At 41.6% G+C, this 17926-nt stretch overlaps 1 protein-coding gene and 1 non-coding gene across 2 annotated transcripts in view; both read left to right on the forward strand.

Moving 5' to 3' along the window:
• The first annotated feature begins 1728 nt into the window (after positions 1–1728).
• NTM (neurotrimin) overlaps positions 1729–17926 on the forward strand; it is a 941468-nt gene continuing 925270 nt past the window's right edge. The window contains exon 1 of the mRNA XM_043579843.1: positions 1729–2043. Coding sequence (XP_043435778.1) covers positions 1962–2043 — 82 coding nt within the window. The 5' untranslated portion in view covers positions 1729–1961. The remainder of the gene's footprint in view (positions 2044–17926) is intronic.
• Positions 16553–16679, forward strand: LOC122484601. The gene has a single exon (XR_006297657.1). It is a non-coding gene; the product is annotated as a U6atac minor spliceosomal RNA (small nuclear RNA).

Here is a 17926-nt window from a genome sequence, read left to right on the forward strand (position 1 = left end):
TCATTCTGGAGAGCAGTGGGATGAAGGTAAATAAAACCCTCCTTCCTTCTATACTGTACTGTTCACAGTTGCCACAGCCATTCCAAAGCATTTAATTGCACTTGTCACTCTGCTGAGCACCACACAAAAAGACTAGGAGAGAGATAAAATTCTCGTCCACTGGGAGCTCACAATATCAAGGACATTTTGATGGACATGTGAATTAGAACATAGTGGCAAGAAAAGAAAAAAAAAACTCTGTTAGCATAAAACACCTTTAAAATTGAGAGATCCTAGAAATTATTCGAGTTCTCTAACTTTACAAATGAGAGGCCAAGGATCACAGAGGTAAAATGAGCTATCCACAGTCCTTTGGTTTGTATGAGCTGAGACAGGTCTATAAACCTCAGTGCTCTTGCACTCAGTCACTGGCCTGCACACGTCTGGGCGGCCTCTGTTCTTCACACACAACCTCTTAAACTTACTCAGAATGGTAGTACTGTTCCCGTTTGCCTGTATGCTCTTAAATATAAATGGGCAAGAAGTACTTTTGTTCTATGCAGTTCAGGAATATATGCATTACAATTATTATAGGGGTTACAAAGAAGTATGTAAATTAGCTGTGGAGATCTGGAAGAAATATTTCAGAAATGTGTGTAGAGACATCGTGATGGTATATATTTATCAGGATCATCTAGGAAGGGTTCTTTGAGAGGCTAAGTGTTCCAGAAGTTTATTCACAACGTACAACTTCCTTTCCATATGAAGAAACTAAAAATTCATATCAGCTTCCTGGTCGTTAGAGTGAAAAGTCCCTCTAGAAGTCATTGTGCCCATTTGAATATTTCTGTCTGATTTTTATTCTTACCCATCACCAAGGAGATGAATGCCTTCAACTCTCTGAGGACATTTTATAACCACTCAGAAAGTCCTTCAGCATGTCTGACTTAAATCCACCTTGCTGCAGTTTGAGACACAAACCTTATATTATTCTTTTTAATGAATGTAGGTTGGCTGCAACATATAGAATAAACTCATTTCTTGTTCTCTTTTGGAGAGGGTTCCCCTTCTTCAGACTGCAGCTCTCCAATCTCAGAAGCCTCATCTTTTTCATGGTATCATATACACATGGCTGACTTTGGGAAATAAATTAAGTGAGTGAAAAATAGGAGTAATACAGGTATTCTGACACAGAAGTGACAGCAGAAGAAAATAGAAAGTTATTTATTATTTTCAAAGCAACTAAGTAGGAGGTTGATTGGGAAAAGCTGAAAGATGAGAGAGAGAGAGAGAGAGAGAGAGAGAGAGAGAGAGAGAAATCTGTCACTGAATGATATTTTCATTGGAGAGGAAAATAGGTACCAACAAATGAAATTTGACTCATCTTTGCAAGTTTCACCGAGCATGAAAATGTCCCTTTAAAATTTCCTGTAAGCCGTTGCTGGCTATGGGATTTTTCTAGTGCACAGGGAATCTGAGTTCAGGAGGCCAGGGAATGCCAGAAGGAAAGGGATTTTTTGAAGCTTGGGGCTCTGAGACTGTCAGTTTAAAAAATGAAAGTAATATAGAAGGGGCAAAGTGGCATTTATCATTCCTTCTCTCCAGGCTCCTGTCTCTTTAATCAGCTAGCCTGATTTGCCCAGTAAATGATTCCTGAGTGAGTGAGTGTGTGTGTGTGTGTGTGTGCCTGCGCGCGTGTGTTGTAGCTCTGTCAATCCTTGGATTAGAACCAATGATTGCAGCTTGTAGGAGGGCTGTCCAGGGCCAGATTGTACGATGTGTCTCAGTGCCAGAGTATGAGTAGAGATAATTACTGAGAAGTCACACTCTCTCACACCCTCGGCTTTCTTGTTGTGTCCTTCAGCAAAACAGTGGATTTAAATCTCCTTCCAACAGCTTGAGAGCAACGCAATCTGTCAGGAAAGAAAGAAAGAAAAAACCGAACCTGACAAAAAAGAAGAAAAAGAAGAAGAAAAAAAATCATGAAAACCATCCAGGCAAAAATGCACAATTCTATCTCTTGGGCAATCTTCACGGGGCTGGCTGCTCTGTTTCTCTTTCAAGGTAAGAGCTTGCTATTGATTTGCCTACAGTAGACTCAGGAATCGTACAGTGTGCTTTATATGATTCGCAGGCTCCCCGAGTCGGCTTGCTGCACGGTTTGCAGGTGGAGGAGAGAGCGTTTAAACAGCATGGCTGGGACTTCATTCTCCCTACCAGGCTGTGAGAATATTGATTTGATTCTGGCTGCTACCGGAATAGGGGAATGTATATGCATAAGTAAAATGTGTCTGGTGCTCCGTTTAGGTGCGTGGCTATGTACTGGTCTCCCCGGCTTTATGTACATTCTTGCACACATACACAACAGAGCACACATGTAAGCAGGGGAAAATTACAGATTCAGAGGACATCGGGGTTGCTAATGTGTTGCTTATGTTACTGGGAAGAAATTACAAGAGGAAACTTTAAATATCGGCCAGTAAACTTGCAAAGCTTCTAGAAAGGAGCAAACTGAAAAACGCAGGCTAAGAATAATCAGGTAACTGTGCATCCTGTAAGATTCTGGTCAGAGATACAGCTTGAAGGGATGAATCAATTTGCAGCAGAGGTGGACAACTGTATTAGTTTTGAATGTGTTTGGGAGTGTGTTTGTGGTGGGGGCAGCAGGGTTGGGGGAGGATAACAAGCCGATTAAAGGCAGTGGGAACACTCAGGAGGATCTGAAATTCAGGAAAGATTTTCCAAGTTGAAGGGAGAGTGGCAATAAGAGTTGAATGCTAATTTTCTTTTTATTTATCTGTGGTGGGAAGCCCAGGCACCGGGGGCAGCAGTTGAGGGTGGGCTTGCTCTCTGGCCCAGGGTACCGTTTGATGTTGGTCACGCTGCGTTGGGGTGCATTTGGAATCTGCTTCAACCTTGAGTCCATTTGCTGCACCGTGTGGCCCCCCGCTCTGTTCTAGCTCTGACGTTCCAGCAGCGGTATTATCTGTTCACCTGCTTGCTCTCGCCCTCCCCTGTCCTCTGGAGGGTCTGACTTACCTCTTTCATATTAAAGGTGTTTGAACTCATCAGGATTGAGACAGGCAGAGAAACTTTCCCTGGGTGGTCCAGCAGAGCTTGCAAAGAGGATCCCATGCAGAAGCTTAGTCCTGTGCCTTGATTCCCAGAGGAAAGTTCAGTCTCACTAGGTGAAAAAGCATGGGGAGTCCCACCCACCTCGTTCTCTTCTCCTACCGCAATATGGAGTTCTCACAGTCTTGCCTATCCCCACTTCTGGTCCTGCCGACCCCTCTCTGAGGGTAGACTTTGGGGGTTGCCTCTGGCCCTTTGACATAAGCTGCAGTGGTTATCATGCGGACCCACGCCAGGTGGGCAGAGAGGACCAGGCTGGGAAGAATCAAATGCATGTGTACCCTTGGCTGGGGCTCAAGGAGGAAGGCAAGGGGGTGCTGGAGGGGTGGGAATCAGATGGCAAGGAAGTTCATAGTGGTTGATTTTGCAGGGATATCCTTGATGTCATCTGCTGCACTCAACCTCAGAGGGGCACTGGCCTCAGAATCTCTCTCCTTTCCCATAGGAGCATTGGTGGGTGTAAGAGTAAAGGAGCCAACTTGGAGGCATCCTTGACTGACTCGTCTTATGTAATATGGAACAGCAGCAGTGTGTATGCACATGTATGTGTGTATGCATGTGTGTGCATGAGGTGGGGGTGCACACCCCTGCTTGTTCTGGGTTCATAGGTGCCCACCTGGTAAAAGCAAAACCCCAACACTAGTGCAGTGGGGAAACTGAGTTCAGAGCCAAGCTTCTATCATGCTAACAACAGAAATGAAAACTAAGTAGGCAGAGGGTAGAGTGGAGGGTCACAGGTAGAGAAGGGGAAGGTCTCAAGTCCTCAGTAATTTCCATCTGTCCTGAGGTCTGTGTCTCTTCTATCTATACATCAAACCGGAGACAATGGCCAAACTTCCACCATCAACAGCCCCATTGGCAGCGTGCCAGGAGCCCCAGGGCCATACTGAATTTACATATAAATTAGCATACGTGATTTTTTTTTCATCAGAAATAAATGCAGGGAAGCATAATATTTGCTCATACTTCGAATCATCCCTAAGTAGATGAGCAGAAAGTAGCGGCACAAAATTCTCCAGGGTGAAATCTGATTTTGTGGTCTTGTTTCTCTCGTGGTGTGGGGATTGTGTGATGGGGGGAGGCATATCTTAGACCTCCTTACATGCTACCAAATTTGACTTTCCTTAGGAGAATAATGGCCTTATTTGTGCTGTCCACCTCGAGCCAGCTCTGAATATGTTTCAGTGTGTCATAATAAAACAGGCTGCCCAATTTTAAGGAAAAATAACCCCCAAAGACCCCTATACCACATGCCAGTTGGACAGGCAAAGGTGATGTCTGTTTTCTCTCTCTGGGGACAGAAGCTCGAGTCTGCCAGCTATCTCTTATCAAACTTACAGAATTACCGAGGCAGCCCAGGTCTTGCCTGCAATAATCCACCCCTATTGCATTGACCCAGTGGGACTAGTTAGAATGCAGTACACATTCCAAGGCAATTTTTTCTTCTCTGTTTTTGTTTTAAGCTGGCTCTTCCTAGAGCTGCTACTTCCTGGGTTTCTTGCCTTCTTAAAAAAAGGTATCCAGGGCTAGTGGTATTTTATGGAATCCTTTCTGACCCTTTCCTCCCCACACCCCAACCCAACCAGCAACCATGATCCAGCTTAGCAGGGGGGGGGGGGGCAGTTTCCAAGGGAATCAGCGCTGATTAGTGCCGGGCAGGAGGGAGGGGGTGATTAGTGCCCAGGGGCTCTGGCCCTAAGACTCACCAGGGTTTATTAGCCAGCAGCTCCTCTTTCCTGGGAACAGGAGCGGGGAAGCCGGATTAGGCGGCTGTCCTTTTCAGCACACCGCCCACCTTCTGCCACTGAGAGGCTCTGAAAGGAATGGCTGGTAGTGAGGCAGCCCTTCTCTTTCTAGAAACCCAACCATTTCTCCTTCGAAGGATTAATGCTCCCTTTAACACCTTTGAATGAGCTTAGCTGGATTCCTGTCTTACCTTTCAAATTTTCCCTCATCTCATGTCCCACATCAACTTGAATCTGACCACTTGAGACACAAACAGGCAGAGTAGAAGGAAAAGGAGATTGGGGCTAAGTTCAAGCTCTCCTTCGGCAGACGCCATTGACATGGACCCCATTCAGGTGGGCAGATGGGGCAGCTTCCTGCCACTCACAGGAAACATTGGGTGCCAGCAGCAGCCTGAGTTGGGTAATGTTTCTGAAATGTGAGGGAGGCAGATGAGACCATAACAATGTTTAAGGGCAAAATGAAAAATCAGTGTGGGATGAGGGGACCCTAGGCCTGATGTAAGTACAGTGGGCCATTGAAAAGGAAAAAAAAAGGTCAGGGGAAAGAGACAGAGGAATCTCACAAAGTAACAAAGTAGACCCTGGAGCTGCCAGCTCAGGGCAAGTTAGAGGCAAGTTGTGCACAGCACAACAAACGCAGCTCACCTTCATCCTTCATATTCAGTGATGGACCTCTAAGCATTTGATCAAGGGTGACTGGAGAGTCCGAGCAGTGACCAGCAGGCCTTGCTGCATGAAGACCGTTCTTAGGATTGCAGCTTTAGTTACCAAGTGCAAAGCCTAGTCCTGGTGGTAGGCCCTCCTTTTTTGACACTTTTAAAGCCAAACATAAGGCCAAGAATGCCTTCTTATGAGCTGGATGCCTAGCCCCTGACTTCTGTTTTCTCTCAGTAAGCCTCTCCTAGAATGCTGAGCTGTGCCTCTGCTTTCCTGCTCCACTCTGGAATATCTTCCAGCAGTTACCAGGGCTCTGTCTTCTACACGCCTGCAATCTGGTTGCCCAGAGTCATGGTGACCTGGGCTGGGACCAGCTACTTGTCACAAATGGCCCAAACAAACTGGTGTTGTCTTCAGCCACAGCTTATCCATTGGGATGCAGTGATCCCTCCTAAAAGCCTAAGAACTGATAACATTTCTGCGTCACTATGAGACACATGATTCTGGCATGTACAGGAAACACATGCTGGAACAATTCACAGCGCTCGTCACTGTCTACTCATGATGAACACACTTTGGGTGGGACCATCACATCTGGGATTTGGCTCCATTCTAGTTTGTTTTTGTTTGTTTGTTTGTTTGTTTGTTTTGCTTTGTAGTTCATGGCCTGCTCTGCCCTGCCCACCAACTAGAATGCCAAGAATGCAAACAAACTTTGCTTTACATATAACCTCAGCAGAGGCCCTACAGACTCTTCAAACACTCTAATGAGCATGCCTTCCAGGTTTTGTGCCAGTTCTGGAGGCCTGTGTGAGGCTCAGTGGGGAGCATGTACATCTGAGCTCAAAGTTCTCTATGTCTTCTGTAGGGGAAAATCTTTCCCTCTGTGAGCCTGTCTCCCCACCTGCCTGCCAGGCTGGGGAGCAACTCCCCTGGGTGTTGTAAGGACTCATTAATGCTTGTAACACTCCAAACATGTGGTGCTAAGTGGAACTGCATGCTGAGACCGGTTGTATTTATGCAGTTTACTTCCTTTCTGCTCTATTGGCTTGTTAAATGTTTACTTTATGTCTACAGTCATTTGAAATTCAATAAAACAAATTAAACCTAAAAGATGAAAACAGGCAAAAATAAGGTAATCAATGGCATACAGGCCAGATGGGGTCCAGTGGCGCCATTGCCATCCTCCTCTGGTGGTGGATGCTTCCATTCCCTTCCATTAGCAACCACAGTGGGAAAGAGCATGCTGGCCATCCACCTGTAAAAGGAGACTTCTTCAAGGAGGTGCAACGCTGGCTGGGCAGAGAGGGGGAGAACAGGGAGAAGATATCTGGAGCTAAGAGTTTTAGAGGGTAAAGACAGTTCTGTCTGGATTGGAAAAAGTGGGTAGAAGAGGACTCAATCCTCTGCTCTATGATTTTGCTCAATAATCTCTGAGAACTCTATGTTTTATTTTCTGTATCTCTGTATTTATTTATGCAACCTCCTAGATTAAGTCTACTCGTGCTATCACTGCTTAAACTTAAAACATCTATGTGTACATCCACCTTCCTTCTCATTCTGCCTCTCCCCATCTCTCCCACCCTCTTTCTGCCCTCTCTTCCCCTTTTCTCTTTTTTCTCTATTTCCCTTTTTCTTTCTTCCTTTCATTTTTCCTTCTCCTCTATGGGAACAATAATTGATCAGTTGACAGATCTAGGTCATGCTGGCAGGGGTTGCTCTGCTTCATGCAGGCTTGCCCAGGAGAAGGAGGGAAAGTCTGTCTTCCCAGTCTACAAGGAACCCAGATGATGCAGCGCAGCAGGGGGAAGGGGGACAGATGAACTGGTGGGCTAGTTCAGGCTTCCCCAGCAAGAGTACCTGGGACCCCATTGATCACAGAGTCCTCAGTTATTTGATATCCCCGACACTCTAATTTTCCATATCCAATTTACCTCTGTCACTTTCCCACGTTTTGCTCAGCGTCTATTCCCTGCCTGTTACAATTTTCCTCGTTTTTCTTTTTACTTCCCCCTCCTTTCCTCTTCTTCTTTCCTCCTTCCAAAACAATGACAGGGCACAGATACTCCCCCACTTAAGTCATACTAGAGAGATGGCCTTTTGTTTATTTGCAAGAAGAAAAACAGAAACCCTGCCAGAAGAACTCTGTAAGTCATTTGCAAACTGCAAAACAAACCAACAAAGATTCACATTTTCGTTGCCGAGAAGCGAATATTTCAAGAGAGACTGTCAAGCTAAGAAATCAAATATTGGAAAACACATTCTTTAGCACTGTTACTAAGGACATCTTAGGTTACTAAATTTCATTTTTTTTTCTTCTCTAAGAGTATTGCCTTCATAGTAATAAAAGAATGTTCAAAGGATTGGTTGGTTTTGGCTTCAAAGGCTCATTCAGATTAACTCTCTGGAGGTGCTGCCCTTGCTTTGTCTTGGTGGTGTCACCAAACACTAACCCAACACAGACCATAGCTGTGTATGTGTTCATTGGTTCAATCACCCTGCAAGTGTTTATTGAGTGCCCACTATGTTGTAGTTGTAGGTGGTAGGTGGTGGGAATAAATGCATCAGTGACTAAAACAAACTCAAGGATGAAACCAAAGACAGAGTAGAATTTCTAAGATTTGGCTTGGTTTTCCATCCTTTTTAATAGCATTCAAAAGCACCAACAGGAGTGCCAGAAGCAAGAGGGAAGAATGAAAGACACAGCTTTTGGTTTCTCATGGAAATGGGTGGCAAGAAAGCAACTAACCTTTGATACTTGTTTTACGTAGGGAGAACTGGGAGAGGACTCACAACTGTAGTTCTGTGTTAATAATAAATAAGAGGTGCTGCCTTTACTATTCCATGCTGTCTTCTGCCAAGAAGGAACTCATAGATATTTGATGTGCCCTCAGTTAGTATGTGGATGATGAAAGCTGATTTAAGTTAGTTGGCTTTGTGACAATTGTCTTTTGTCATTCAAGTTATTAGTTGATTCTTGGCACAATGCCACCCTGTCTGGTAGCTTATCCACCTCTCTTTTGCCTTGCTTTCTGCACAGAATTAGAGGTAAGGGGAGTGGGGGAGATACTTATATCAGATCAGGGAAGGATTTGCCTCTGGCAGTTAGTCTGGATGAGGCAAATGTTATGCAGGGGGACCTCTTAGAGGGATTCATAACTCAGGGAATATCTAAGATAATCTCCCTTCTGAGAACCCTTTTATTTGCTACCCACCCATGTCACCCTAACTTAGGGTTTCAGGAATAATAAAAATTCATCATGCTTTATTGGTTCTCCTCTGGTCATACACTACAGTTGAGACACGGGTCTTCTTCTAATCCATCAACTTGTGTTTCCAGTCACATGTACCCAGAGGGAAAATGGCTTTTCTTATGCTCAAACTGTGTACAAGCTGCCTGCTGAATTCTCAGGATGATTGCTTACCTGGCTGCTTCTATCTGCATTTTCATAGAGGTGATCGTAATTGTTCTTATCTTTCCTCACATAGAGAACAGATAACTTTCACATGGATCCTGAGCCTTCCAAGTCAAGCAGTCAGTTCTACATCTCCTGACCTGATCTCTGAGACTGAAAGGTCATCAGGGGATTTCCAATATTTACATTTTCTAAGCCAATGGTTCCCAAACTTGGTGTATCAAATTGCCTGAGGAGCTTTATAATAATACCAATGACTGAACCCTATCACAGACCAATAAAATCAGATGTTAATCATCAATCTTTTTAGAGCCCTGAAAGAGGTTCTAATATGTGGTCAGATTTAAGCATTGGACCTCTAAAGTCATCTGAAAAGTTCTATGATGTTGGGTAAGACACATCCTTTATATGAGCCTCAGTTTCCACATCTCTAAAATAAAGAATTTGGTCTAAAATATTTTCAAGTTTCATTTCAAGTTCAACACTTTGCAATTTTGCAAATAGTCTTTTTGATATAGCACTTGAAAAGTAGTGATGCTAGAAGAAAGTATTCCGAAGCAGTTTCTGCTTGCAAGGAGCTAAGAATATAGACATAGTCACAGACAGATGACCAAAGTCAGAATGTGTGAATGGTGTGTGTGCAATGCAAACACTACATGCTATATCATATATATTTTATCACATATCTATATATGTATGTATTTCTTTATAAGGCATCCTTGGGATGGGAGAAAAGGATTAACTAGTCACAGCATTTCCCTCATAGAGGAATCCAGGAATGATAAGGATTCTTTAACCAATCCATCTTATAAGAGAATTAGGAGCCACTTGAATGTGGGTCAAGAAAGAATGTGTTAGAGCTGGATTTAGAGAGTGCTAAGCGATGGTGAACCTTGGAAGAATCTCCATTCTTTATTGGGAAGATTTTCATATTTCTCTTCTGCTCAGGGTCCAGTCTCTTCCCCAAGTCAGCCAGCAGTGTTGCTTCCATTGCTCTCCTTCTCATGAGCAACAAAGGCTCGATGCCAAGAACCTCAATGGCAAAATTGCAGTTAGTGTGTTAGGCAGAAGTGATGCTGGTTCCACTCCCCAAGTCAGGTTGGCTCTTGCTGTGCATACATGAGTGAAAACTTGCCTGTTTTTTTTTATGGAGTCAGCAGGCTCAGAGGCACATGGGGAACAGAGCTACCATGCAAATGTGTGACAAGGGCAGTCTCTGGGTAACTCACAAAGTACACGGCTGGCTCCCTAAAGTGTTCACACTGCTATGTCATCCAATCCCAGAGTCACAACCAGCTCAAGCCCAGAGGAACTTTCAAGATGACTTATTTCAATCTCTCTCTTTGAACTTTGATACCTCAAAAGTGGAGCTGCAGTGGTCCCCTAGCTTCTGTCTCCAATAAGGGGGAACATACATCTTTCTAGATTATTGTGCCTGACCATTAGATTTCAGGAAGACAGGAAGAGGAAGAAGACAAAGGAGAGGGAGAATCTGTCTTCTTACAGATTTAGCCATTTTCTCTAGGTCTAGAGAGACATTATAATATAGTGGCTGGATTGCCTGGGTCCAAACCCTGGCTCTTCCACTTCCTAGTTTGAAACCTTAAACAATATAGTCAACTTCTGTGATTCTGTTGCCTCTTCCACAAAATGGAGATAATTATGGGACTTAGCTTTAAGGCTGTTATGAGGATTAAATAAGTTACTGCAGATAAAGTGCTTGGAACACTGCCTAGCACACTGCAAGTTCTCAAGAAGTATTACTTAATAGTATTATGATTGATACAAATACTACTACTCACAGGACAAGTCTAATCCTTCTTCAACATGAATTTACTTTAAATATTTCAAAAAAATTGTGTTCCTTTCTCCCTCAAATTTTCCCTCCACTGGGCTAAATATAGCAAGATTTTCTCCTAGTTTCTATCTTATCATCCATAGAAAGGGTGCTGATTGCTTTTATCCAAAGTTCTTCTGGGTTATTCTATATTGTTTTTAAAGTATTCTTCTCCCAGTGTGCTTTGAGTAGTCCAAAATATTATAGAATATGGCCCCTCTTCACTCCAACCCAAAAGGGACGAAATCTCAGCCCTTTGGCAAGGTAATGTAAACCCTCTAGGTCTGGCCTGGGTTTGCCAGCCTCTCCTAATCCTTTGCAATCCTGTTCCTGTTCCATGGACTGCTTGAGGACTTCTTCCACACAGCATGTGTGCACACTGCTCCCTCTGCTGAGTGCTGCCCTCATCTAAAACTTACAATTCAAGAAAAATTCCAGCTCAGCATTCCTCGGCAGTCTCTTATTTTGTCATCTATACTTCCATTTCTCCTGTACTTACCTCTATACTTAACATCCACCACACATGGCATAGGTACATGCTTACATGTCTATCCTCCTTTACCAGACTCTGAGCTCCTAAGAGGTCAGGGATGCTTTATTGATCTTTATGTTCCTAGGGCACCGAGCACAACACTTAGCACAAATTAAATACTCAGAACTTACAGGTAGAAAGAAGATAGAGAGAAGGAGAGAGAGGGAAAACAGCATGAGATTCCCTTAAGTTTTAGGAGCCATATGATCCTGTCAACTTCTGTTGAGCTGTTGTTAATTCAAACCTTCCTTCTCCTATGCTTGTGGTGTTTTACGATGTGCACAATAACCTGATCTCAGAACTTACCCTTTCTGAAGTTATCTTATTAGATTCAACTGATACTTTCTTTCTGACAAGATCTTTTGGGGACTCTGAATCTGTAATCCCATATATTAGTAATATCTCCTGGTGATAATCAGTCATAAACCATATGTTGTAGGCACCTGGGTAGTGGTAGATGAGCTCAGTATTTATGACTAAACTTACCCCAGAGCAAAAAATAGTCACTCTAGTGGTCAATAGATCAGATGAGTGGAGGATGGGATGGCTATCTGAACCTATGTCGGCGTCATGGGGAGACACACAGGCAAAGGAAGTTTGGATCTAAGAAAAGAGGAAAGTGACTGGATGGATTGTATTTAGTTGGAGAAGATGAGGTGGTCAAGTGTTTTTTATCTGCTTCTTCAAATCTACTTTTTCCCTTTCACACAAAATTGTCCACCAGGGCATTTGACTTTCCTCCTAAACAGTCAAGATGAAACCTAGCCCAGGCATGAAAAAGGTTAATTGACAGCTTTTTTTTTTTTCTCAATGCAACCAGTGATGTATAGACATCTGCAGTTGGATAAACCATTGTGCTAATTTTTAAAACAAATAAGAATTAATTGATTGTTCTATATTTCTCCTTCCTTTCTCCCTAACACTTCTTAATAGAAGGATCTAAATGCCCTATCACCATTTTTTCCATTACTTTCTTGCACTGCCAAAGCCTTGTCAAGGCCAAAATAATTTACTCATCAAATGCAAAAGCTTTTTCACAGACTCCTAGAGTTGTGAGAAATTATGGAATTTTCTCAGTCTCCCACTCAAGGCATCAAATCCCATCTGAATGATGTTCATCAATTGCTGCCCAACCATTCCAGATATTCCCAGTAATCAGACACTAACCACATGAGTTGTGCTCCCCAGTTCTGGCTGTCTATCAAAATCACCTGTGGGATTATAATCAGGTGCCCAGGGATGACCTACAAAAATACCCATTGTATAGGTTAGTATAGGACAAAGTCACCTCTACCTTGAAATAAGTACAGATTATTCTATTGTGCAGATACAACTGAGAATAAATGATATTACTATTCCTTTTCATAGTTGATAAACTCTTTGGAAAACACTATTCTGGCAAACACTTTTGATATCTCCTCAAAATCAATTATTATCCTTTCTCTGTATAAACAGTGCTCTAAATTTGTTGCAGGCAGCAATGTGCCCATTCAAACTATTCACCACAAAAATTCCCTTGTAGGTCAGTATGGTCATGCAATGCAGTTCAGATTAATGCAATAAAAGCACAAGTTTGGTTGGTGTTTTGAGGATTGTACTCAGGGAGACTGTGTTTTATAAACCATGCCATTGCCCCTTCCTCTTGACGGAGAAAATGGCATCCTACCTAGAGTTCCAGGAGAGAGCCTGTAAAAATGTAAAAAGGCAGACAAACAACACATATCAAGAATGGCAAAGAAGGAAGAATTTAGGTTAAACTAAATGGACTTGGCTGTTTTGGTAAATCAAAAATAATTGAGTATAAGGCAATTTCATATGGCTAAATCTAATAAAAGGACCTTGGGTTCAAGATGACATAGCAGTTGTACCAGCACTGGAAAACATGTTTCCATACTTACTATCACTTATGAGAAAAAAAAACTTATTTAATTAAGTTTCTATTACTTGTAGATGAATATAATCTTAATGAATCTATGTGGAGCAAAAATTTGTCTCTTTCTAACTTCTGCCAATTAGAACTATTCAAAAACATAACTAATATTGTGTGATCCTCTTTCTAAAAGATGCCTATCATGAATACTACTTATCTTGACATTCTTAGTTCCTTCTTATGATTATTGTATGGCATGATTTTAAACCATTAATCATCCTGATCATTATCTTCTGGACATGCTCTAGTTTGATAATGATTCACTAAAATGCATTACCAAACTCTCCTAGATGTAGTTTGATTGATAAGTGAGTCATGGACTCTTACCTACCACATTTTGGACCTTATAGTTATATAGGTTCACTTTATTATTGTATTATTTTTTATTTTTTAATATTTATTTATTTATTTATTTTTAATTCTTTTAACATTTATTTATTTTTGAGACAGAGAGACAGAACATGAACGGGGGAGGGAGACACAGAATCTGAAACAGGCTCCAGGGTCTGAGCTGTCAGCACAGAACCCCACGCGGGGCTTGAACTCACAATGTTTATTTATTTATTTATTTATTTTTGAGAGACAGAGAGAAAGAGAGAGAGAGAGCAAGAGGGGCAGAGAGAGAGAATGACAGAGGATTCAAAGTGAGCTTTCTGCTGAGAGCAGACAGCCGGATGCAGGGCTTGAACTCATGAACCATGAGATCATGACCTGAGCTAGGACACTCATGATTATGAGTAGGACACTTAACTGACTGAGCCACCCAGGCGTCCCTATTCTCTCTCTCTCTCTCTCTCTCTCTCTCTCTTTCAGATACCACACTCTTGATTCATATTGATGTTGTACTCATTCCTCTCACACACACACACACACAAAATGCTATTATGTAAGACCTTTCCTATTCTTGCTTATAGGTAATTTTCTTTAAATTTTTCTTCTAAGTTTTTGAAAGTTTACTGCACCTTGTGTCCTGTATTTAAATTCACTTTGATTATTTTTGGATTCTGATGAGCTGTCACCATCAGCTTTGTGTCATCCTTAAATGATATAGACATGTAATCTCCAGATCATGAAGACGAATGATTTAAAAAAAAAAAGCAACATAATAGACCCAAGGGTATGGCAAAGTTCTTCATTACATTCATATTTCAATAATAGACTCAATGGCATAGCCAAGTTCTTACTTATATTATATTTTACCCACTCCAGAATGATTTATTCATACCCTTCTGTATCTTAGCCAAAAACAACAACAAAACATAGTTCTTACACTCAAGGAAGTAGACAATTCAATACGACATAGTAAGTACTGAGATAAAAGCAAATGTTATTTGCTATGGCATCATCTAGAAGACTTTTTGGGTCAGAAAAGTCTTCTAGAAGGAAGATATATGAAAGCTGAGACACAAAGTTGACAATATTTAACCAGATAAGAGGAAAGATAAATGTTACAAGTATAGGAGACTGCATATGTCAGAGCCTAGAGAAAGGAGACCATGGTAGGAACCCAGGAATCCAATACCAGTCTGGCTAGATGGACTGTGTTTGTGTGATTTGGGGGCTTTAGGGAATGGGGAAGAAGGGATGAAGATAGACAAGATTTATAGGGAGAGATGTAGGCAGAAGTCAGAGCTTGAATGGCATATGTTTCTTCTTAAAGATTTTATATTGAGAGACAAGTATTGAAGGTTGCATGTCAGACAGTAAAATGATGATTTGCAGTTTTAATTATTAAATAACATTATTTGAGTTATTTAAAAATGTTAACATGCTTTAAAAAATCTTACAATGTTGTTCTAGTGACAGTGTGGAAAATGAATTAAAAAGGGGGCAAGACTAGAGGCAAGGTAACCTTCTAGAGGATGTTGCACCCAATCAGCAACCAGGGTGAGTGCTGCAGAGATGGGGAGATACAGGAGTATTCAAGAATTATGGAGGTTGAAGTGTTATAACTTGGATATGGAAAGGAAAGAGGATGGCAAGTGATAAAGGAAAGTGAAAGAAATCTTCTAGTTTGGGGGTAAGTGATGTTCAGGTGGATTTTAAGGAGATGGTGATAAATGCAGTTTGGGTCATGATGGGTTTGAAGATGCCTAATGGTCATTTTCAAGGTGTTATCCAATAAGAAGTTAACTACATCAATCTGGAACTCTGGAGAGATCTCTAACCTTCAACAAAGATGGTCTACAACATAGATACAAATAATGACCCAGAAAGAGAGTACAGAGTATATACTAGATAACTAGTATTTAAAGTTTGGGAAGAGAAGAAATCTTGGGAAGATAATTGACAAGAAGTGACCAAAAACATATAAGAAAATCCAGGAAAGTGTGATGCACCAAGGTCAAATGATGTGTATTTGGAGAAGGCAGGAACAATGATAGTGCCAAATGCTGCTGAGGATCAAATGAGATTATACTTAGCGACAAAAATATCTTCTATGCCCTTGGGAAAACAGTTTCATGGGGTTGAGCCCTAGTGTAGGGAATAAAAGTAAGGTGAGGATATAGAAAATGTAAGCAATTATTTCAAAAAAGTTTTTGTGTTGTTATTATTGTTTTAAAAAAGAGGGAGGAAATAGGGAGATAAAGAGGATTGCAGTTGGAGAAGATGTGGCTTTTGTAAGAGGGGAAAGACCTCTTTGAATGCTGAAGGGCAGGGGATAGTAAAGGGAAGGATGAAAGGAAGATCTAGGAGATGACTGACCAAGTGATGTCTGTTAGGGAATATGAAAGGGTAGGAGGAGTGGTGAATCTTGAGCACCAGTAAAAGAATGAGTCATGAAGACAAGGAGAAAGAAAAATTGCATGACTATATAAAGTAAGGAAGGAGAAACTTACTTGAGAATTCCCATTATGATTGGATTCAACTGAAAATGACAGAAACTACACAGTAAAAGTGGTTTAAATAGATAGAAGTTTTTCTCTGTGGCCACAGAAACACTCCACTTTGTTCATGGCAGGTGTCATGTTTTCTAGGCTGAGAGACCCAGCCCTTTCTGTGGCTTGGATCTATTGTACATGGTTTTGACCTTCTGTCTAAGATGGCAGCATCTGTGTGCCAGGCAGTGGGACGAAAGAGGAGAGGAAGAAGAGACAGAATGCTCTAGTGTACTATCTCCCAAAGAAGGTTCCTTCCTGGAAGCCCTCACATGGCACTCTCCATTTCATGCCTTTGGACAGAACTTGGTTACACTGCTTCTTTCAGATGCAAGGGAGTGTGGGAAATGCATCATCCACTTTGGATGACCACATGCCCAGACAAATTCAGGGGCTTATTATCATGGCAGGAGGGGAGGATGGATGTTAAGAGACAATTAGCATTTTGTATGACAGGAGGGAATGTTAGATCTCCCCCCAAGAAGGATGGAAGAAGACTTTGGGCCCATACAACACACATGTGGTTAAGATATCACCACCTACTTTGTGGCATCTAACCATGAATTTTCAACATTTCTAGTCATTAGAGAAATGCGAATCAAAATCACAATGAAATACTACTTTATACCCATTAGGATGGCTGTTGTTTAAAACATTTAAAAAGAGAAGTAAAGAAATGTTGGTGATGATATGGACAAATTGAACTGGAACCCCTGTGCATGGCTGGTGGGCAAGTAAAGTGGTGCAACTATAGTGACAAACAGTTTGGTGGTTCCTCAAAAAGTTAAAAATGGAATTATTGTATGATCTAGTAATTCCACTTCTAGGTATATAGAAATTTTCAAACAAAAATTTGAAAGAAGGGACTCATATTTGTACAGCCATCTTCATGGCAGCATTATTCACAATAGGCAAAAAGTGGAAGAACCCATCAGTGGATGAATGGATCCATCAGTGGATCCATCAGTGGATGGATAGATCAGCAAAATACAATGTATATGTACAGTCAAGTGTTCTCCAGCCTTAATGAAATTAATGAATGAAGTTCTGACACGTGCTACAACATGGATGAATCTTGAAAAGAGTGTGAAAGAAATCAGACACAAAAGGGTAAATATTGTATGAGTCCACTTATATGAGGTACTTATGAAAGACAAATTCATAGATACAGAAACTAAAAGTTTCCAGTGGCTGAGGGGAGGAAGGAATGGGGAGTTATTATCCGATGGGTAAAGGTTCTGTTTGGGATGATGAAGAAGTTGGGGAGATGGATGGTAATGATGGCTACACAACACTGTGAATGTATTAATGCCACTGCATTGTGCATTTCAAATGTTTAAAATGGTTTCTTTTATGTTGCATATAACTTACTCAGATAAAGAAAAATGCAAAAAGAGGGAGAATCAGCTGTCCTTGTGCAGTAGGGATACAGCCAAACTTCTCAGCTTGGCTGCAGGAAGTTGGAGGAGTCTGCATTCAATGACTTTGATTTTCTCTGAGCATAAATCGGCCAAGAGGTGTGTTTGCACACATGTGTGTACATGTTCACATACATGTCCATAAATCTGTATGTTGTGTTTTCCAGAAAGCAGAAAAGGACAAAAACAGTGACCTGTGTAATGGGCAAAACCCTCCTATGTAATAACCCTCCTTTCCTCATGGCTTTCTCTCCTCCCTGATTTTCAGATACAATATGATCAACTCCTACCCTATTTTTCCATTTCTGTTTATGGTTCTGGTCCTGCCATGTAGGAGATGGTAGCAGACCATCTCTCAAACATGGGCTCATCTCTAACTCCTTTCTTGAGTTAACCCT

Source organism: Prionailurus bengalensis, chromosome D1 (assembly GCF_016509475.1).
Source record: "Prionailurus bengalensis isolate Pbe53 chromosome D1, Fcat_Pben_1.1_paternal_pri, whole genome shotgun sequence".
Classification (NCBI taxonomy): domain Eukaryota; kingdom Metazoa; phylum Chordata; class Mammalia; order Carnivora; family Felidae; genus Prionailurus; species Prionailurus bengalensis.